The 23,414-nt window shown below is 44.7% G+C and overlaps 1 protein-coding gene across 1 annotated transcript; it reads right to left on the reverse strand.

Moving 5' to 3' along the window:
* Positions 1-3,659: 3,659 nt before the first annotated feature.
* On the reverse strand, positions 3,660-23,096 carry RAD51C (RAD51 paralog C). Its single transcript, XM_071574921.1, has 9 exons — positions 22,887-23,096; positions 21,596-21,854; positions 21,185-21,351; positions 19,590-19,723; positions 16,491-16,622; positions 14,265-14,331; positions 10,751-10,811; positions 7,519-7,579; positions 3,660-4,004 (listed from the first exon to the last, which is right to left on the reverse strand). The coding sequence occupies exons 1-9, from the start codon at positions 23,002-23,004 to the stop codon at positions 3,897-3,899; spliced, it is 1,107 nt and encodes a 368-aa protein (XP_071431022.1). The 5' UTR covers positions 23,005-23,096; the 3' UTR covers positions 3,660-3,896.
* Between the last annotated feature and the right edge of the window lie 318 nt (positions 23,097-23,414).

Here is a 23,414-nt window from a genome sequence, read left to right on the forward strand (position 1 = left end):
ACAGCCTGGGGAGCCGGGAGAGGGAAGCCCGGGGCAGGGAGCAGCTGGCACGGGTTCCTGCAGCCAAGGGGACTGGTGCGGAGGAGGGCTGGGCAGGCTGCCCTAGGACACTGCCAGCCCTGCATTCCCCTGCAGCCAGGAGCCTGTGCGAGCCCTGAGCAGGGCCCGTGTGCCTCAACTGCTTGGGAATCACAGCCTGGCCTCCCTGGGGTTGTTTCCTGTATGTGCCCTGCTGTAATAGTGGTGTTGCTGCAATGTGAGCACTCTACTTATCCCATTTCACTCAAGGTACTCTGTTTTAGGATAAGAAAGCATCAAACTACACTTCAAAACTTAATCACATATATTTCATATAGAACTGGGGAGAGGCTGAGGGAGCTGGGGGTGTTTAGCCTGGAGAAGAGGAGGCTCAGAGGTGACCTCAGCACTGTCTGGAACTCCCTGAAGGGAAGTTCTAGCCAGGTGGGGGTTGGTCTCTTCTCCCAGGCACTCAGCAAAAGGACAAGGGGGCACGATGGGCTCAAGCTCTGCCGGGGGAAATTGAAGTTGGAGATGAGAAAAAAATTCTTTCTAGAGAGAGTGCTCAGGGATTGGAATGGGCTGCCCAGAGAGGGGGTGGATTCCCCATCCCTGGAGGTTTTTCAGCTGAGCTTGGCCGTGGCACTGAGTGCCATGATCTGGTAAAGGGACTGGAGTTGGCCCAAGGGTTGGACTTGATGATCTCGGAGGTCTTTTCCAACCCAATCCATTCTATGATTCTGTGATTCTATGAAGTAGCGTGTGTTAAAACAGTATAATATATCCTAATGTGCCTTTCTAAATAATTATGATCCCAAACATGGTAAGGACAATCTCTTCTGAGAAACCAGAGCACGATGACTCTTCCTTCCAACTTTTGTATCATCTTTTGTTCAGGAAAAGGGTGGAGTTCAAAAAGGCAGGCAGGAAGAATTTCACCTTTGTTCTTAATCCATGACATGCCTTAGAATAAATCCAATGCTAGGCTTAGTCTCCCCAAAATAACTAAAGGAGCAGTAACTGAAATTCAACAGAAAAATTGTTGTATTTTAAATGTATTTTTCTCAGCACTGTATTCAACACTCAGGTTAGTGGTTGAATCTCCTTCCATGTGAGTCAACCAGTTTGTGATTTATTTCAGTACCAGATTGATTGTCTCACTTGAACCTTGGCTATACCTTCATACCCCCCATTAAGCTATTTCTTCTCCATGTTTTCCTAAATCTGTTCTAGTTACAAGCTTGTTGGTTTCTCAGTATTTGATAATGGAAGAAATGAGGAATAAATAACTTGTTATTTTCCTTGTCCAAACTCAAGGGTTCCAAGCAGGACTCTGAGCCTGAGGAGAACTATCCTGTGACCAGTGTTTGCCTGTTGTCAGGGCCTGGGGTAGGATCTGCATTCTTGTGGTGACAAAGTAGGTTCCTACACCACAAGTAATGTCATCCCTACAAAATGGAATAATTTCAAACTCAGCATGAGAGCTAAAGCTCTTGGCTTTCAGAAAATTGGGACTTAAGCAGCAAATCAAACAACCCATTTTCTTTTTGATTCAGTGCCATGAGATTGGCTACTTAGAATCTTGCTTTTTGGGCAGTAATAAAATTCTCTCCTGCCCCTTGCTGTTGTGCACTGATGCTGTGACATGCAAGAGAATTCTAGGCACATATGGAGAAAAATCAACTGGCCATGGAAGATTTATTGGTGAGGCTATGGTCAAATTTTTTCTTTATATGTAATTCTAAGCCTGGAACAGCTTCCTTGTCTCCAGCATATGAGAATGAAATCTGGCTCATTTAATCTAATTTTGTCTCCGCCAACAGATCCTTCTCTCTAGTTCTGGTCTGCAGAGCTGATTTTTATAATAGCTTCAATATGAAAAAAAAGAAAAGAAAAATGAACAAATCTCAGCATAGAGAGCCTCCAATGTTTCCTCTGGACATTTTGTAACTCCCACTGTTAACCAGTAACTGTGCATCTCTTTTATTTGGATAATGACGCCTGGAATACTGGGAGATCTAACATTTACTCAGCCAAAACGATTTATCTTGTTATAACAGGATCAGCATCTCAGCTGGGGCTTCTGGATGGTACTCTACTACAAACAAAATTAAAACCTCAGTCTGTTGAAATTAATAGTATGTGGGAGACACGCTGTTACTCTCTTCACACATGGAAGGACGTGTGGAGGATATTAAATCTGAACACAATACATGGAGGGAAATGGGTTTTTCCATAACTATCAAACACGGTAGATAGCAGCTATCACTGGGAACCAGCAGGGCTTCTCAAAATATTGCTACAACGTTCCTAATGGATGGTTTTCCTTGTGGTTACGTAGGCATGTGCACGGTGCCACTCCCCCCTCCTCCTGCACTGCAAGACGTAGGCAGCTTTTATTCCCAACCGGAGCGTTTGCTCGCTGACATCACATGCCGTAGGATCCTTTTGTTTGCCTGTGTCTCCTGCATTGAAATGTTTGTCTGAGTCACCAGTCCCGCTGCCTCCCTTCCCCTGTGTCATGCTGCTTGCTTCAGAGCTTCTCCCTGACTCACAGTTTTTAAATTTTGACACAGCCCAGTTTACTGCATTGCAACTGAATACCTTTCCTTTTAATGTTTTATTATGTAATTTATATCTGAACACTATAATGATCCTAAAACCACTGCCCCATTTTTTTCTTTGCAGGTTTTCTTTGAATAGAGAGGTTTTATGACTCAGATTCAGCAATGAATTTTGTTTCAAGGCAAAGTCAGTTTAGTGTATACTAAATTAAAAATTAAAGATAGTGACTCCCACAACTTGAATTCTCCATTTAGCTGCTGGCTGAGTTTCCTCAGCTTTAATGTTATCAAGCTCTCTGCCAGAAAGAGGTCAGCTGTGTGCATGTGTACAAACACTTCTCATAATTGAAGTAATTACTATTTTGCACTGCAGCACCTTTCTCCTCCTCTAATAATCTTATTGATTTGTTTTCTCTTAATAAAAAGAGGACAAAACCCTGCTGTGCTTTCAGTGTACATTCATTCTTTTGGTTTAGAGTCAAGCTGCTAATCTATTGCTGGTGTCCAATAAGCCTGGGTTTCCTCTCTATTAAAACCATCAACAAAAGAGATCCTGATTACAGCACCTCAGCCTGAAATGAAGCACATGGAAGTAAGGGCTGTGCAGCACTTTGGTTCAAGCCTGAGTGATGGCAAAATATTCTTACTTACTGAGATGGGAACATAAAATTGCTGTGCTGGATTAAATCTTTTGTCCTTCAGAATGGGCCTTTCATCTCTGTTGTTGTCACCACAAGATAAACGAGAAGTTCAAAACAGCCTTGACTGTCCTTGATCAAGGACTTTGCAGCAGGTGAGGGCTAAAGTCCCACTCTGGTGAAACCTGCATTTCTCTGAGGCACCCTCGAGCAGCTCCACTGCCTCCTGCCCTGCTCTGAGCATGTGGTGACCACAGTGCTGCATCAAACCTCCTGAAAGTGCAGGTACATCCAAAGCCACATGAGTGATCCAGACCCATGTCCTTAAATGTGCTGTACTTGATGCTCTCATTTCATTGTGCTTTTACCCAGAGCAAAAGAAGAGGTTGTGTTCTCCATCCCCTCCCTCAAAAAAAAAAAAAGCTGAAGTCTCTTGTAATGGAAAACATAGATTTTTATTATAAAAGTAAAATAGAAAACATAGATTTCTTATTATAAAATTGTGCCATACACAAAGGAATTTTCTGCCTCAGAAATTTGCATATTGCAGCCTTAATGTTAAAATACCATCCAGAGCAGGGATTTAAGTTGAGAGTCTCTTGGGCTGCCTTTGGTTGCACGTTCCCAGTGCCACTGCTCTCCTGGAGCACACGGTTTTTAACATTCAGCTTTGGCTTCACTGCTGCTTCTCCTCCTCCCTCCGCGGCCGCTTCCGAGGGTTCATTTCGGTCCCTTCTGCGCCTTGAGTGACAGCTGGAGGCTGCACATCTCGGAAGCCATGAGGCTGGAAATGTAAGGAAAATCATGTGCTAGTGCCTGTATGGATATAAAGCATGAGTAACCAGTTCCCAGAAGATCAGGATAAGGGATGATGCTGCTGCCATTTATTTTAGATGAGCGGCCACAGAACGTTTATAGACCAGCACTGCAAACCTTTCAACACACATGCCAACCATTAACTGTCTCCTCAGTTTGTTTTCTTAAAGATATTTTATTTTCACCAACCAGGCTATCATTTTCATTCTGCTACTAATCACCCCTACGGCTATGAAGAACTGCTTCTCTCTAAGCCTATTTAAATAAATTAAAAGACAAATCCATCAGCTCCCACAGAAGGAAGGAGATGACTGGATTAATTGCCTCAGTCATTTTCAGAAACAAAACTGTGAATTTCTACAACCTAGGATATTTTTGTTCCCTGTACCTACTTAATGAACTGAAAACATCAATGAGACATTGTAGGAGAACAGCAGAGCTGAATGTCTGTAGACTGCAAAGACTGTTCCAGCATAGTAATTTATGGGACACAACGGGATGAAAACCTTTAACTGCCAAAAACTAAATGTAGAAGTGAAAACTAGATGCTGCTACTCAGGAGAGTGCCTGAAGTGATCTATCTGGCCTAGTACCATTTGTATTTTCTCTTACTGCAGCTCACAATTTAATGATTTTGAACCATTTTAAAATATGAAAGATCTGGAAAATCAGTTAGTTAAACGTGTCATGGGTGCAGATGGAGACACTGAGATGTTATGTGAACCTGCAACTGTCTTCCCATCTCCAGACAAATGCTGTGCAGGAGCACTGCTGATAGCTCAAGGAAGACTCAGTGCAGACTTAGAGGAAAAGGGGTTAATCAGAACACAAACTGCCTCAGTGATCCAAAATGCTCAGGTGGGGACAAGACCATTTCAGGAACGCTGACATTTTGGGTTAGTGCAGTGTGAAAAAAGCAGGTGGAATTACTATCAGACACGTGACTCTTCCCAAATGCCAGTGTGTCCTGCTCCAAAATCAATCCCAAACCCAAGCAAAATGTCTTGCTTACATCTCCCATCCCTGTATTTCTATTTCTGAATGCCTCACCTCACCCAGCCTGGGGTTGTGAAAAGGAACAAACAGCAAGAGGTGCCACAAGGGCAGAATCTGTGCGGTCCCTCTGCTATTATAAGCAACTCAAGTGTTATTCTAAAGAACGTAATGGGGAATCTTCAAGTTTAATGTTTCACTGCTGCTTGCATCTAATCTCTGCCATTTCCCTGAGGCACAAAGGTGGATCTGTAGCCAAGAATCCACTTAATCCAGCATGCCGACTCCCAGCAAAAGCATTCCAATGGTTTCAAGGGCTAGAACATGATAAAGCAGGCTGGATGCCTGGCATGCATCTTCTGGGCACGGCACCTTGAAAATACATGAATTTTGAGTATATTTTGGGGGCTTGTCAGTGGGTTTTAGATAGTGAGGATGTGGCTACTGGAACCAAGGACAAAGCTCAGTCTCCTGTCATTTTGAATTGTTCCATAATGTTCTCTGGCATGTACACACTGCAGCAAGACTGGCAGAGGTTGGGCTCATTACTTGAGCAGTGTTCCTGTTGCCAGCCTGGCAGACCCTCCACAGTTCAGGGAAACACTGACAGTTCCTACCCGGAATACAGGTCCCAGGTTTCATCTTTCACGTTGAAATAATCAGGTCACATTCCTGGGAAATTTAGGTGAATCAGCTGAACTACTTACTCCCTTGTGCATAAATCAATTTACATTTCTATACTCTGCATTTAAGAATGAATCCTTATCAGCCTGTGAAAGAAAGGATTTCATGGGAGAGGTGTTGCACAGCCCCCAGAGTGGTGACTGACTCACCAGTGTGTTGGAAAGGACACAGATAAAAAGGACCAGAGCTTGGTCACAGTTAAACATTTCTCCATTGCCTTACAGGCCCTGAACAGCCAGTTTGTCCCTGGTACCAAATACCCCATTTGCACAAGTCTAAACATTTCTGAGGATTGAGGCTTTAGCAATTTATTATTTTTATAATTATCTTTTTTTGTCTGCTGGTTATACATAGATGTGCTAAATCTGACTTGGAAACATTGCACATGTATTTGCATCTTCTGGTTTAACTAGGGAGATGGAAATGAGATATGATAACAGCAAACTGTTATCATCAGCCCTGAATTTCATGAAAAAACCCAGGGATAATACATTTTTTACTTAAAGAAATCATCTGCTGAGGCAGTTCATCAGGATTAAGGGAAAAAACACAGGGATAATCTCAAGTTTTAACTAATCTTTGATTGGGATTCACTCTCAACTGTATTTCAAGCCTATGTGCATTCACACAGAAGAGAGCATAGCTGTTTTATGGTGCATATAAAACTGAAAGGAAAAGGCAATTAAACTGTCTAAGATAAAATCCATCTGGTTGTCAGCTGGAGAAAAAGGACTCACATCACATGATCCAAACAACCTTGGGATGTAGCCCCACTTACCCTTCCAGTCTTTACAGAGCTAAGAGTATATATATCTGCAGTATTTCTTCTGTCCAGGTGAATACACTCAGGAGTGAAAAAACAATCAATTTCTGTTGGAAAGTTTGAAGATCTCATGTTATGGCAGCGTTAAGATCTGCAGGAAATGCTATGGCAACGTGTTTCCATGAGGACATGTAGCAAATAGTTATGGCATGTACCTCTGGATCTGACATTTGAAGATGTAAGAGTGGAGTGATGGGGTTTTTCAAACCTAAATACCCCTTAGACAGCAGTTTTCTCATTAATATATATCTAAGCATTCCACAAAAAGAAATAATCACAGGATTTAACTGGGGATGAATCAGGACTCCAACCATAAGCTGGAAGCTCCTTATATGATAGTGAGAGAAGAGAACAATCTGGATATATCAGCTGGGCATGGGGTCATTGTAGGATGCAGCCATGAAAGAGAAATACAACTTGGGTTGTGTCAGGCAACACACATAAAGCAGAGATGGGGAAATACACATGGCACAAAGCACTGGTGAGACCTCTGGAACACCAGGGATAACTCTGGCCACCCTGGTCCTAAAAAGATAAACCCAACTGGAGCAGATGCAGAGAAGGGTCACTCGGGAAACAACAGCCCAGCTGACAAGGGAGAAAACAGCCTGGCTTGTTCGGATCTCCCAAATGGAGGCTCAGATTGTTATTGGTAATTGTACTTAGCCCAAAAGTTAACATCATGGGCAGATAAAATAAGCAGCACTAGCACCAGAACAGATGGGGACAGGCTGCCTGTGAGTTTGATCTGGAAATTAAAATGTTTTAACTCAGAGGACTAACTGCCAGGTCACTTTTCTAAAGAGAAAAGGTGCAAAATACTCATAAATCTGGAGACATCCCAGGATTACTGGTTACCTTCAGAAGGCAACTGAAAGGTAACACGGCAAAAGCAAACATCATTTTCAGATGTGTCTGAAAATTCCTTTACAGCTCTCAATGTGCTCCCCTCTCTGACTCCCCACCCCAAAGAAATACTAACTGTGATGTGATAGGGGATGGTTGCCTCCTTCTGGCTCGGTGATTTGTACAGTGTTGCCAACCTGGTAAAACACACAGCAGGTCATTATGATTAGTGACTAGAGTAATAAAAATTCCAAATAACCCAAGGAACAGACTCAAGTTTTCCCCCAGTCTTGGGGTAGGTATCAGTGAGATTCTTATATATTATATACATTATATTATAATACATTATATACATTATATTATATACATTATATTATATACATTATATTATATACATTATATTATATACATTATATTATAATACATTATACACATGGATTATATACATGTCTTATATATTTTCATATAGGTCATTTAAACTGTGGGTGCTAAATTCCCATCCTTACATGACCTGTCAGCTCACACACAATCTAGACCTACTAAAAAGAGTGAATGATTAATTAGCCTTGTTTCATCATGGTATTTGATGACATTTTTGGAACAATATTCATTATGAATTAATTCCAAATGTCACTTTCTTAAACTGCAAACAAAAAAGGTTTTGAGCACAACTCTTTCCTAGTCCATTAATCATTTGTTCACTGACCTCTCAAACCTGGGAGAGACCCTCAAGAATTCCAATACTTCTAGGAAGGCTTTTTCCAGAGACTTCATAAGCCTGTCAACATAACCCAGAGGCTGGAGAAGATGATGTTCTATTTCTAAGCCTGCCCTTGCCACTGACATACAGCATAACCTTGAGAAAATAGTTTCTCTTTTATTTCTCCTCTGACACTTCTCTTATTTTGTGCACTTCGACTCGAAGCAATGCACCTTGATTTGTGTGGTACAGCACCAAGCCCACTAAATGCTTACATAATATGGACAGAAAATTGCAAAGCAGCTCAAAAGCAAAGGGTTTTTCAAGCAGTGTCAGGGCTGCCAGTCTGCCCCGTGCCCACCTCCCCAAAACTTATGTAAGCCAATCTAGAAACTGTTCTGCCCTCTGTATCAAGACACCCTGCCAAAAATCCCGTTAATTATTTTTGGGGGGTTTTTTCCTCCCTGAGGTGCCATTCTATTAGAGAGCACGTAATTACAGCCTGAGGAACACTGCCACTTCATGTTAGCTACACAGGGAATTCCTCAGAACATTGAACTGGTGGGTTATACTTGACAAAATTGCCCAAATCTGGAGCTGCAGAAGCCACACTTTCACAAGTGCTCAGCTGGAGCCTCTGATTCAACAGGATCTTTGCTCCCAGCAGTGAGAACCCTTAGAATTAAGCTCTGACATTTTCAGTAGTAGAGAGAAAGAAGGAGTCAGGTATCAGAGCACATTTTAAAAATAAAAAAAAAAAGGCAAATGGATTCTCAAATAGTCTTTGTGCCTCAACAATGTAATATAAAAACATTTAAACAACAAAACCACAATGGATCATCAGGTACAGGCAGTTTCTGTAGAAATGCAACAGCATTGAGTTATTTCTGCTTTTTACAGAGAGGCCGTTGTAACCAGAACTGCTGTTTCTGCAGGCCCTGCTCCACCAGCTGCAGATTTAGATCAGTGAATAACTCAGGTTTGTCTGGCTTTGACTTGCTTTCTGGAACTTCTATCTGCAGCCTTCCTACCTCTGTTGAAGAAAAAAGTTCTTTTGATATAAAAAATTAACTTTTGTTCACTCTGCAATCATGATGTTGATGCAACTTCTGTCTTGTAAAGGCTGTTAACTAATCAGTGATGTTAATTTAATTCCAAATTAAACAGCCTGCTGTAATCATTCTGCATTGCCTTCAAACTTAGAATTTAAAAACAAAACTCCACAAGAAAGTGTCACTGCATTTCTCTTTCAAATTCAACAAGCAAAACTATGCACAACATTGCAGTAGCACTTTTGTTTGCAGGAGATTAGAGAATTGAAGCACAGCTCCTTAATCTCAAGCTGCTGCACAGTGATAGTATATACAAGACAAATTTAACTGACCAGGAAAGAGAAATGACCTTGCAATGTGGTGAAGAGGGGAAAAAAGAAACAGGAAACAGGGAAAATCTCACTGCAACAGACAGAACTTCACACTGTTTTCAGAAGGGTCACCCTCATTGCTTTGGGTGTCCAAACCCACCCTCCATAGCTCAGCTCTGCCCTGGCTGTCAGTGCAGCTCTTCCTGCCTCTCTGCAGGTCACTGGAACTCAGTACCTGCTCAGCTGCCCAGCTTTGCAGGCCCATCCTGCTGCACCCCAGAGAAGAAGGGCCCAGTGGCTGCCCCTGAGGCTGCAGCCCATTCCCCTGAGGTCACTGTCTGGGGGGCTTAAAGCATTATTTGACATCTCTGGCTTTCTACTGACTGGGGACTAAAACACTGAGGCAAAGAAATTGTCTGAACAACTGCCATCAAGATGTTGTATTTTGATAAGAGATGGCACCTGGTCAGAAGGAAGGTACCAGCACAGTGGGGAGGAGGAGCCTGATGGTCCAGCCCACACTGTCTCAGCCTGAGCAGGAAAACTCTGGAGCCTCAGTAGGCTGGGACATAGAATCATAGAATGGATTGGGTTGGAAAAGACCTCCGAGATCATCAAGTCCAACCCTTGGTCCAACTCCAGTCCCTTTACCAGATCATGGTACTCAGTGCCACGGCCAATCTCACCTTAAAAACCTCCAGGGATGGGGAATCCACCCCCTCTCTGGGCAGCCCATTCCAATGCCTGAGCACTCTCTCTGCAAAGAAGTTTTTCTGCTCTCCAACTTCAATTTCCCCTGGCAGAGCTTGAGCCCATCGTGCCCCCTTGTCCTATTGCTGAGTGCCTGGGAGAAGAGACCAACCCCCACCTGGCCAGAACTTCCCTTCAGGCAGTTCCAGACAGTGCTGAGGTCACCTCTGAGCCTCCTCTTCTCCAGGCTGAACACCCCCAGCTCCCTCAGCCTCTCCCCACAGCACTTGTGCTCCAGTCCCTTCTCCAGCCTCGTTGCTCTTCTCTGGCCCCGCTCCAGCCCCTCAATCTCTTTCCTCAACTGAGGGGCCCAGAACTGAACACAACACTCAAGGTGTGGCCTCCCCAAGGCAGAGTCCAGGGGAAGGGTCACTGCCCTGGGCCTGCTGGCCACGCTAGTTTGGATCCAGGACAGGATCCCATTGGTCTTCCATGGCAGACCAAAGCCAGAAGCCAAATTCAAATCCCTGTCTGGCCACTATGGCTGGTCTGAAAAGATTCCCCAATGTCACACTTGTCATTGTTACGATGATGCTTAGGATGATTTTCACTTACCTCTGACTGTTGTCCCAGTGCAAGATTAAACGAACAGTAGCAGCGTGTCCCCAGCTTTCTCCTGAGTGACACAAAATGACAAGGCCACTTTAGTAACCTCCTATACCAGCATCATCATCAATAAACTGAACTGAAATTAGACCAGTCTTCTAAAAAAAAACCCCCACAATTAAAACATATGTGCCTTTCTTGCAGTGATGAATCACATCTTTTTCATATGTGCAATGATTTCACAACAAATATACCAGGACAAGGAATAACCTCCGTACTCACAGTGTGTTGTACAGAAATCTTGATGTCTTCCTTCCCTATTTGTAGAAAGATTTTATAGATGTCAAATAAAGGACAGGTACTAGCCAAATCTTGAAAACAGGCAGCATGAAGAAAAGATGTGTCTAATTACCACTGAAGAAGCCCAGTGAGTATGTCGAAATTCTACTTCAAAACTGCAATATTCTGTCTCTCAGGCATAATTATGAGCAAACATCACTCCCTTTGGGACACCAGCTTTGGGAGAAAGTCAATGATTATTAAAGTATCAAGAGCTCCTGAAGCATCTTCTGCTTCTGACAGCAAAATGCAAAAGAACACAGCCAAAAGTGAGGAGCAGGGGGGCATGGTGGAAGGAGAGAGGGAAGTTTGGATTGTTGTGCTGCTTCAGGGGAACAGTCCTACTGTTTCAGCTCACACTTGACCACAGGTCAACGTGCAGACAGTTTTACTGGTTGTTATTCTCTGTTCATCCCAGCAGACAGTCAGCAGCCCAAAGATGGATTTTAGAGCAGTCATTTTGGTTAAGTGCTCCAAGTCTCTCCTGCTCACCTGCCCACGGCCCCTGGAATCACTCACTGGTCCCCATCACATCTGCCCCACGTGCCCCCTGTGCTCTGATATTCATTAGAGCACAGGCAAGAAAAAATATGATTCCACTGTAATGAAGACCAAGACCCTCTGGGCATCCTGCCAGAACTTGCTCCTCTATATCTAAGATGAGATTAAAGATTTTGGCTTTCAGATATGGTTCTGAGTCAGAGCTCAGAACACATTTTACAATGGGCACAAATTCCACACCAGCACGTTTCCGACTGTATTGAAAAATGCTACTGTAAAATGAGATATTTCTCAGTTAAACTGGCTGTAGATTAATATTTGACCTCCTTTCTAAATATATTTGGCAGAAATGTCTAGGAACACCCAGCTTAGCTATCACTAGTGGGAAAGAAGCTGTCCCCCTCACAAAGCTCTTGACTTAATACCTTGCAGCATCTGTGCTTTTTTCTTTTTTTCCCCCCATAATTAAGACCTTCCCTTCTGCTTGGGAGCTGAGTAAGAATTTGGAGATTAATGCTATTGTGAAATCTTAGAAAAAGCTGTTTCTTAGGCTTACCAATCAATGAGGAAAAAACCTCTTATTTAGGGGAGGCAATAGGATTGATTGATTGATTTTACTTGGGGGTTTGGTGCTGACCCCTCCCTCAATAGTTCCTTTGGCTACAACCAACTTAGAGGAGTAGGAGGCTCTTTAGACTTTATGATGAGACTGTTGAAAAGAGTGGGCTGTAAAAATCACCTTGTAACCCACCAGCTCAGTACTTGCATCAAGTGTATGGCATAAATCCACATTAAAATGAGAAGAATTTTGTACCACTCTGAAATGCTCCAGTTGAGATATTGCTGTTTAGGATGAGGGGAGTTTCCCTCTGCTTAAATATTTTACCAACTGGTACAAAGTTTCATTTTTGCAAGAGTACACACTACTCAGTGTAACAATATTATGTGGTCACACACTCTGGTGAGAGTCACAATCAGTTCAGCATGAGGTTATGTCAAATTAAACGTTTGTGGAAAAGTTTGTATGGTATCTTTGAGTTATAATGAAAAAATACATATCTGAATTACAACCAACTCTGAATGTCTTCACATTCTTTACTGCCCCTATGACTCAATAAACACAACAGCTCCTAAACAATGCTGGCTAGTGAAAAAAGACAGGCTCTATTAGCTTTAATTGAGTTTGTAGCCAGAAAGGCTGCCAAAAATAATCCATCAGAGGACAACAGGCAACACTGACAAAAAGGGTCAGATCTTGGGAGCTGGGTCTGCAAGCACAGCTCCAAATCCACATTCCTCACATTCCTGGAGAAGATGGGCTCTGTTTGTTCATTTTAGCCTCCATCTGTGCCAAATGGTTTAGTGCCTGCACAGACACTGGGAACATCTTTGCCTTCGTCCTGGCCCCTTCTCCCTGCCCTCCAGAACAAGGGAATCATTACTAAGCTCACAGAAACTGAACCTGTGCTCAGAGAATCTGATTCACCTTTAAGAGAATCATAAAATAATATAAAGTTACAGCCTGAAATAAGATTTAAATGCTGAACTTTTCCTTAATTTGTCAAAGTCTCTACTTCAGAACTGTTCTATTTTCCCCTGTGACTGCAGCAGAAGAGTCTGCATGAGGTAACTCTGCTCATTACTGGGCAAAATTGAGCAGCCTGGAAAAAACACTTCAGCTGGCTCTGGGCAGGCTGAGGATCCCACCCAGACCTTCCCCCTCCATCATAACTGCAGAGAGTTCCAGTGATGCAGCAAATATGAAATGCCTTTGCAAATAATTAATGGAACATGTTCAAGGGTAATGGGAAAATAAACAATTTAAATTGTTTTGGAGAGGCAGCGAATGGTTCTCAGGGAGTTTAGGAAATTGCAGCGTAGTTTGAGGTGTGCAACCATTAAGCAAAGTTCTTCTTTGAGTGCTTTAACCTCTTCATCACCCCATTCCTGCTCGAGGTTTACGGCTCCCATGAACATTTTTTGGATGATCACCCACCTGACAATTTCAGTCTATGTTATTGATTTATCAGAAGTTTGCTTATTATTTAAACAGCTGAAGCTTCCTTGGCCCTTTTTTGGCAGAAATGAATTGGGAGACGATCACCCAACAACTCAGGGTGTGGTTGGTGATAACCAGGAGGGACAGTGGCCTCCTCAGCTGTGACAGAGGGAAGTCCACAGCCCAGGATCCTCAGGGGAAGGTGCAATCCATTAACTGCACACCTAAAACCCAGTTACTCTGCGAGTTCTGAGCTCCCAGAGCTTTCCCAGAAAGGGTGAGTCCACCACCTTAAGGAATACCATTAAATCTAATATCAAATTTAGTATTTAAAATTTTGGTTTAAAAAGCAAAAATAATATCCAACAACACTCTCAACCTGTGAGTTTCTGGAATCTGAAAATGTCTTGACTTTGAAAGAAATTTATTCTCTCTTTTCGTAAGTCTAACAAGGAGTCCAATATGCACACCATGTTTCAGTACAGAATAAAATCTGATACTTGTAATTACAATCACAAGGCTGCCATGTACCAGCACTGCTGTGGAGTTCCACCATGCCAGCAGTTCCAAATGGGTCTGATACTTTCACCATGGACTCGATTCAGCAATTCCATTTCCTTTGTACATGATGCCACAGGAAAGGAAGTCACATATCAATTTTCACCTCACGAGCTAAACACTTACCTAAAGCAGGTACCAGTGTGGACTGGCTTTGTCCAATCCTTGTTGTCATTTGGTTTGTCAGAACTACCTAAAAGAAGAAACAGAAGCAAAACAAATAAGGAAATCTCCAGGAAACCAGCATATTGGTGGGAGGAAAGAGAGGAATTTTTCAAAAAGCTTTTGCTGATAAAGTAGTCACTAAGGCAAAACTCTTGGCAACTGTGATGAATCCTCCGTGTTAATGAGAAGAAACTGTAGAGGTGCCTCATCTTTTCAAAACAAAATGTATTTCTGAATGGAAGGGAGATTTCTTTCATTCAGGACTTTAAAGGAACCTAAATCCCTCCTTTCCCAAGGGATGCAAACTCCACACAACTTGTTTATCCCACCAGATTTGCATTAAATCCTGTTTGGAGTTGTATTTAGATGCATGTGACTTGCACTAGCCCTCCATGAACAGATCAGTCCCAGTCACTGGGGTAAATGAACTTGGTGGTGCTGCTCAACACACGCATTAGCCTAGTGATTAACTGCATTTCTGTGCCTTGTAGTCTAAAAATGCACACGTGGGTACAATAGAAAGAGAATGAAAGTGAACAGACAGAGCGGGGGAGTGTTTTTGCAGCACAAATCACTCGTGGGAGGCTCACAGACAGTCTAGGTTAGATCCCTGGCAGAAGTGGGGGTGGGTGAGACAGAAAAGAGCCAGGAATATTAATCACAAAGTTCATTAAAAATGAAAAATAAAAAAATTGTACCTATCTTAAACCCTAGGGGTTTTCATTGGTTGATAAGCTTGTAGGATTCTTGCTTGAGCAGCTCAGAAAGTGTGTGAGAGAAACAATTCCACTGAGCACACAGGGCACAACCAAAACATTGACATAGCTGAAAACCCAGAGTATATATTGCACATTTCAGAGAAGGAACTCATCATAAGTGGATGGGAACAGCCCCAAATAGGCTCCCCCTCTCACTGGGGCTGGGTGTCCTTGCACAGCCCACTGAGCCCAGCTTTGGAAGCCGAAGGGCCTGACTTCCTACCATGTTAGAGCAGCCAGGCTGCCCAGCCTCGCTGCCCCACACCAATCCCTGGCACACAGGCTGCACTGGGAGCTCACCCAGACACTGCCTGCAGCCACCCCCAAGCTGGGACTGATCACTCCTTTAGCAAGAGTTTATTTAGCAAGCATTTGGACTAAAGTGCTCCCTGGTTCAGAAAAGGTAAGTTATACATGTTTCCATAAAGAAAAATAAAGTGTCCAGTGACGCTGCTGCTGTTCAAGGTCACCAGTACCAAGTTGTGAGGGGGAGCACTCACGAAACAGAGGCTGAGCAAACCCAGCAGCCACAGAACATCCATCTCCCTGGTACCCACAGCAGCAGCTCCATAACTCACATCAGGGAGACAGCAAGGGCACCCTTTGGGCAGCCAGCCCAGTCAGAACACAGAGCTGGGCTCTTCCCATTCCCACATTTATCCGTGGAAGCACAAGGAGAGGTTTATTTTTAGCAGTTGGGAACAAAAGCCAATTGCGCCAGAGAGTTGTGGGTGACAAGGTCGCAAATCACCTGGAAACTCAGAGAGGCACAAGCACCATTTTGAGGCTGTGGAAGCTCTAATTCCTGAACAATGCTTCTCTAAGCTGTGAGAGACTTCCACAACAACTTCTGGAACAGCTGCAGCTTCCCAGTGCCCTCTGCTGGCTGCGGGGCTGCTGCCTCCATGTTGGCGCCTATGACGTAGAAACAATGCCCAGGAAGGAAGCGCTGGGTTTCCATGGATGCCAGAAGAGCAAGGCAAAACAGCAGATAAAGTGGTTTTCCTCCCTAAGAACAGTTCCTCTGCTAAGACCAGGGTTTATTTTTAAACGAAGAGTGGAAAGTTGTGTTGGAATTGCTGAATGCTTCGATGCATTTTCATGTAAAGTCATCAAAGGAGCATTCCTTGTCCAACCAAATCATTAGAGATGATGGGAAACAGCATGACAAACTGACATGCTATTTAATTAAGATCCACATTTAGTTAAGATCCACAGGATGCTGTTAATGCAAATTTTACCTATTTTGGCAAGTGTAGGAATTTCCCACCTTTTAGATGTTTTGCCAGTGTGATCCATCTATATTTACTAACTAAACCCGGCAAGAACGAATGTAGAGGGTAATCTTGCAGTTTGATTTTGCTATTTAATCACAACTCACATTGTCCTAATTCTCTGTAACGTTCATGCCCACGTGCCCCGGACTCACCGCAGATTTGTGGTCGTTTGCTACAATGATGAGCTGCTGGGCCAGGCCATTGAGGAGCCTCGTTCGCAGGGACAGGTCCTCAAAGTCATGGCGAAAAGGAAAGGCAATTCCATCAACTACCACCAGTCGGACCTAAATGCAGAAGAAAAGGAAAAAAACGATTGCCATCCTTCAAAAAAATTACTAAAATCAGCAATGCCTATTTTTAAGTGCCCTTCTAATGTTTTATAGAAGATGATGGATGGCCAGCTTTTATTTCATACCTAGATGAGTGCGACCACGTAAAGTCTATTTCTCTCTGTATTTCACAGAATCATAGAATGGATTGGGTTGGAAAAGACCTCTGAGATCATCAAGTCCAACCCTTGGTCCAACTCCAGTCCCTTTACCAGATCATGGCACTCAGTGCCATGGCCAATCCCAGTTTAAAAACCTCCAGGGATGGGGAATCCACCCCCTCTCTGGGCAGCCCATTCCAATGCCTGAGCACTCTCTCTGCAAAGAATTTTTTTCTGATCTGCAACTTCAATTCCCCCTGGCCCGTGCCCCCTTGTCCTATTGCTGAGTGCCTGGGAGAAGAGACCAACAATCAGTGACAATCAGCACCTCACAAGAATGCAGGTGAAGAGCCTCAAACTCCAAACACTCCAAACACCTGCAAAGTGCAGGGCTGTGTCAGGGAGCAGCTCAGGCCAGAGCTGCACCAGCTCAAACCAAACGCTGCTCTAAGCTCTGCCATCAGTTAACCCAGCACAGAGCTGCCCTCCCACATGTTCCCTTTCAGCTCACTGACTGCTCTGCAGCTCCTGGTATGGAATACAAAACAACAAAACTGCACTTCAAGCCTTGCAGAGTTGAAGCTGGAGAAAATAATCATTAACCACCAGAATTGTACTTCTGACGCTAATTTATTTCACCCTCTCCCTCAAAAATGAAAACCAAACCAAACTCAGAACACATGCTGTCTGTAGTCACTGTGGACATAACTCAGTTCCTATGAGTGATCTTAGAAACACAGAGTTTAAGAGATGCCTAAAGATATTCCAGACACACTGCAATGGGACCTGTCTTGCCTGAAGATATTTGGTTTGCTGAATTATTTCTTTTGTAGCAATCATTAGCTGAAGTCAGAGCACGATGCAGCTGCTTGCTCATCACCCTCAAGACACTATATAAACATTAGCCTGGGATTTTGATTTATTCTAACTTCATTTGTTTTAGCTGTTTTGATGACCCAAGTTTATCTGGAATACAGAAGGGAGATGGATGGGCTTACAGTGCCTGCATGTTCAGATGTCACTCAAATCCTCAGTATCTACAACTTCTTGCAATAATACACAAGACAAATTGGAAACAACACAACCCCCCTGATTTTCTGTATTATTGATTTAGCTCATTACTGGGAAGTCACTTGTGACTGGTCCATACAAGCCTGCCAAAATCACTCTGTGAAATGGCCCTGGGCCTTCAAATGAATAAAACCTCTTAATTTGCAAAAGAAGACGAAATAGTTAAAATTAAAAGAAGATATTCTTCTGTTTTATCATTTTTCCTCCTTCCTACAAATTCTTTTTTATAAGCCTGTACATCTTCTTCATGCATCATTTCCTTAGGAACAATCAGTTTAACAGTACAAACATGACTCATGCTGTAAAGGAATGTATACAAGGTTATATAACTTGTCTATCAGATGAATTTGTCCAGGTAGGATGCAATTTAGTCAATTTTCTCCCAGTTGCAGTTGTTATAAATAGCAGTGAAGAAGACTTAAAGTATTAAAAGTAGGCTGGATAGAGAGGGCTTGGTGACACCTGCCTTTTCCATGTCAGCTTGGTTCTACCAGACCTTAAATAAACTTTATTATGGCAAGAATACTTTCTAACAGCCTTTCTCACATTATTGCTCTTTCTCATATTAATAACAAGATCTCAAACTAATTCATGTTTCCAAATGACACATTGGGATCTCTACATCTCTCTAAATCTCTACAGTTATGTCTCTCTCAAAAACCCTAAAACCTGGAGGTTCCCTGTGGTCCCAGACTCAGCTCCAGAGGGATCAGACTATGAGAGCTGGACTGCAATCTGTCAAGTCACTTATAGCCTGTCCAAGGAATCAGCAGAAGGCCTTATGGTTCTCCTGCAACCTTCAGTACTTCAGGCTCCAGGCCAAGCACAGATAATCAGCACAGATGGTCCCAGGGAACTGCAGCCCAGTGTAACTGTGCTAATGAAGCCATGTACTTTCCACAAGAGCAAACACAACAGGGCACCGTTAGTACCTGGCAGAGAAAGGGAAGTACCAGACTACACCAAGCAAAAGTGAGACTCCCATCTGTGCTTTCAAGAACACAACAGCTTCCAAAAATGAAGAGTTTGGAATATATGCAAAAGACAACCTAACTAAACAACACAGATTTGTGCTCTGATAGAACAAGGGACCAGTCACCTTCCCCAAACCCTGACAGGGAAGGATCTGCTGTGCAGAATACGGAAATCTGGAAGGGAGGTGGTGAAAATCTGCCTTGCAATGGCATTTCTCTAAGACATTAGGTACTAGGGAACTTTCTGGCTGTAGTCCACCCAAGAGTCAGGCTGCAGGCTCTGGTTGCTTGTAGCAACAGAAGATGTACTGGAAAGACGGAGAAAAGTCCCTTTCTGGATGCCAAGATAGTGCAGGATGTTTCTGGTCCTCAGTGATCTTCTGGGACAAAAAAATTCTTTCTGATCCCGTCCTCTTGGTCATCACAGGCACACCTGGCTCAGAGACCTTCTGTAAAGCAGTTCTGTGATGATTCATAACTCAGTGCTCACAGAAATGTAACAACACATGGCAACACAGATCCAGTATCCAAAGTGGAAATTCAGGATGATGGCAGCAGTGGGAGCAAAAGCAAATTACACTCAACAGTAATTGGGATGAGAATGAAAAAGCAAACAGGCAGAAGGCTTTACATTTGTACTCTGGTATCAGCCAACATGTTACTGCCAAGCTGACGAGGTACCAAGGTGTTTACTCATGTTACTCTTATTAGAACAGACAAAAATCTTTAGTGTGAAGATGAGTGATGCCTTCTGATAAGCCTGCAATAACCCTCACCTTGGAATGCTCTGAGAGGAATTCTGGGAGGAGGTAGACCTGGGCAAGAAGCTCTATGTAGTCACGACAACGGAAGTAATATATGTGAGAAAGGATACTTTCAAGAGAGAAGGTCTCCAAAGCTTTCAGATGATCTGAGAACAAACAAACAGATGAGTAAATGAGTCAGAGAAGTCTGGAAGAGCATATTGTTACTTTCATCATTCCACCAAGCTATGCCCTCCACACATAGCAACAGCAAAGCCCCCAGACACAGAACAGGCAAGGTAAAGAGTGTGGAGACATACCTTCCATCTGGCTTGAAAGTCAGGAAAGTGGTGAGCAGATGCTATCTCAGCATTTGCACACAGATACACTGGAGCCTCCAAGGGAGGGCTCCAAAAATGAAAAATTTATTTCTGAAACGAGAACTTTTCCCGTAAATCATTTTCAAGCCAGAACACCACCAGAGGCCATCAGGGACTATTCATCATCCTTTGTTTAATGTACAGGCAGCAGCTCATTTAATACAGTGTCTTTTTAGCTCTTCAAACAGAAGTTTGGTACATAAATACTCCAAGAGTGACATGAAAGTTGTGCCAGTATTCCCAACAGACTGACAACTTAGAGAATAGAAATCTTAAAAAAAAGCAGCCTGGCTATATTGACCTTATGGAGGAGCTGAATTCCAGCTACAGTTTCACTGTATGGGGCTTTAGTAGCAACACTGCCTCAAAAAGTTCTGCTGCTCCTCTTCTTTCCCCACCTGTTCCTGTGTTGCAGCACAGAATCCCTCAGTTTTGCTGAACAGAGTTGTGTTTGGGTTTAGCTGCAAATGTGACCTTCATAGTGCAAAAAAGGAGGGAAGGGAAGGAGGGAGGGAAGGAGGGAGGGAAGGGAAGGAGGGAGGGAAGAATAGCTCAGTTGGTTAAAACTTGGTTGTAATAATGCCAAGGTCATGGGTTCAATCCCCGCTGTGGGCCATTGACTTAAGAGTTGGACTCGATGATCCTTGTGGGTCCCTTTCAACTCGGAATAGTCTGTGATTCTGTGAAAGGAAGGAGGGGAGGGAAGAATGGAGGGGAGGGAAGGAAAGGAGGGGAGGGGAGGGAAGGAAAGGAGGGGAGGGGAGGGAAGGAGGGGAGGGGAGGGAAGGAGGGGAGGGGAGGAAAGGAGGGGAGGGGAGGGAAGGAAAGGAGGGGACAGGAGGGGAGGAAAGGAGGGGACAGGAGGGGAGGAAAGGAGGGGACAGGAGGGGAGGAAAGGAGGGGAGGGGAGAAAAGGAGGGGAGGGGAGGGGAGGAAAGGAGGGGAGGGGAGGGGAGGAAAGGAGGGGAGGGGAGGGGAGGAAAGGAGGGGAGGGCAAACACCAAAACCCCATGTACCTAAAATCCCACAAATCATCATGTTATAAAATAATTATTCTTAAAGTAAACCAGCTCAGTCTGCAGCACGGCTCCAGACACTGATGCAGTTCAGGGTTTGATACACACGGGTGGAAATAAAGGGCTGTCAGGGAGAAGTCCCTAAGCCCCAAACGTAGTACTGCAGCCCACCAGACATTCATGTCACTCCATCCCTGCCTAGCAGGCAGAAAGAAACAACTTAGCAACGTACCTTCCTCTTGCTGAGCTTCAGCAATAAGCTGGCAGTGCTGCACACAGGCAGCTGCAATATCCACTACTCTGTCTACCATGAAGCTTCCCTCGGTGTCAATGAACACAGCCTCTCCAGCAACACCCCCAAAGCATTCCGGGATCTGCACGTCTACTGCCAACTGCAAACTGCCAGGAGAAACAGAAAACAAGAGAAATATTTACACCACAAACCTCTCCAGCCTCACTCCTGAAGTGACATTCCTGCCAAGGAGCACATGGAACAGGGAGCAGCACAGCCATTACCATGATTATATTTCTAAAGCTGCAGAAGAATTAGTCATGACAACAAAAGAAAAACGAACTCATTTCACAGTTAAGTTAAACAAAAAGTGATTCTTGCTTGCACAAAGGTCATCCAACAGTAAAATACCACAGCTGTGTCTTCCCAACGCCGGGTGCTCCACAGATCTCAGTGATTTTGGTCAGCTGCACACCTCCCCCCAGGATGTTGTCCAGAGCTGAGCAGAAGGTGATGATGAAGCCCTGGGCTTGCTCTTCCTCCAGAAGCTCCAGGGCTGTGAACTTTCTGGTGGTCCCTGATCCCCCGGCAGTCCTGGCTGCATCCCCATGACATTCCTGCCTCACCACCTGCAATGCTTCCAGCGCCTCTTCCTTGGAGATTCCGATCTCTGGAAAAGTCAAAACCACAAAACACCACCTTATTTTTATAAACAGTGATTGATTTAAAGTGTGGCAAGATAATTCAATGAGCCCGATCATAACACAGAATGATCCACGTCCACCCTCTCAGTTTAAAACACACACTGCCCTGGGACTAAGGGTGTGATTTGCAAAACAATTCTGAGCCATGACGTGCTGTGTTGGAGGTTCAGGTGACAGCAGGTTATATGCAAATAATAATAAAATCAAACTGTCTACAGATAATAAAATCAAACCTGCTGTTTGCAGATGGATGAGATCTGGCAGAGCAATTTCCCTACTCTGCACCAAGCAAATTGTCATATTAATTTCATTTGAAGCAAATAATGTCCTGTAAAAGAAACCAGGTTGCAGACCAGTAAGTGCCAGTGACACCCACTGATTGTGGGTATTTTCAGACTGAGCACCTGATGGTTTATGTTTAGTTTTGAACCACAGACCAAAAAACAGATAACTGCAAATATATTTATACAATTGTCTGTCTTGACAGATCCAGCTACTCCACTTTGATTTACAAAGCAGAAACTATTACCACATATTATCATAGATAAGAGAACTACTGATAACCAAAATCCCAGCCTAGTTTGGGTTGGAAGGGACCTTTAAGCCCACCCAGTCCCACCCCTTCCATGGGCAGGGACACCTTCCAACAGCCCAAGTTGCTCCAGCCTGGCCTTGGACACTTCCAGGGATGGGGTAGCACAGCTTCTCTGGGCAACCTGTGCCAGGGCCTGCCCACCCTCACAGGGAATTATGACACACTCCTTACCACGTCTGCAAATCTCATTAGAACATCTTGAAAGAGGTTCCCTGCATCCCATTTACATCCATCGCTCAGTGTAGGTCAGACCTACCAGAACCTTGTGAATCCCAGTCACTAATCACTGTGCCCGTTCCCGGGGCTCCCCCGAGGCCCCAGTGGTGGGTCCCGTAGGCTGGACGGGGCAGGGGAACAGCGGAAGGGCGCGGGAAGGCCCCGCGGGGCCGAGCGCCGCCGGTACCTTTGCTCAGGCCGCAGGGGCCGGTCTCCAGCAGCTCCTGCGCCGTCTGGAAGCCGGCAGCGGCGAGGCGGGCCCGCAGGGCGGGGGCCAGCGGCAGCGAGCCCACCTCCCGCTGCATGGCGGCCCCGGGCACGGGGATGGCCCCGGGCAGGGCAACAAGAATGGGAACGGCCCCGGGTCCGGGAACAGCCCCGGCAGCGGGAACCGGGACGGCCACGCCCCAGGGGCGGGGACAGGTACAGACCACGCCCCGTTTAGACACAGGCCACGCCCCCAGCACCGCCCCGCCAATGGAGGCCACCCCAGGTCGCGCTTCTGGCCCCGCCCCCCGCGAGTGGGCCCCGCCCCCTCCGGCTCGCGCCACGTCCTGGCGCGAACCGACGGCCGCGCACGAGGCGCGCGGGGCTGCTGCGCATGCGCGGGGCGCGGGGGGCGCGAGGCCCGTCCCGCGTGTGGGCCCCGCGTGGCGCGGCCGCTGCTCCGCCCGCTCCTTGTCCCGCCCGTTCGGGCCGAGGCACCGGCCGGTCA

The sequence above is a fragment of the Pithys albifrons genome, chromosome 21 (assembly GCF_047495875.1).
Source record: "Pithys albifrons albifrons isolate INPA30051 chromosome 21, PitAlb_v1, whole genome shotgun sequence".
NCBI classification, from domain to species: Eukaryota; Metazoa; Chordata; class Aves; order Passeriformes; family Thamnophilidae; genus Pithys; species Pithys albifrons.

Coding starts and splice junctions, on each gene's coding strand:
- RAD51C (XM_071574921.1), bottom strand. CDS start 23,004: ATGCAGCGGGAGGTGGGCTCGCTGCCGCTGGCCCCCGCCCTGCGGGCC. Junction 21,352..21,595: donor GTTGGGAAGACACAGCTGTG/GTATTTTACTGT, acceptor TTCTCCTGGCAG/TTTGCAGTTGGCAGTAGACG. Junction 7,580..10,750: donor CACTGGGACAACAGTCAGAG/GTAAGTGAAAAT, acceptor GTGTTTTACCAG/GTTGGCAACACTGTACAAAT.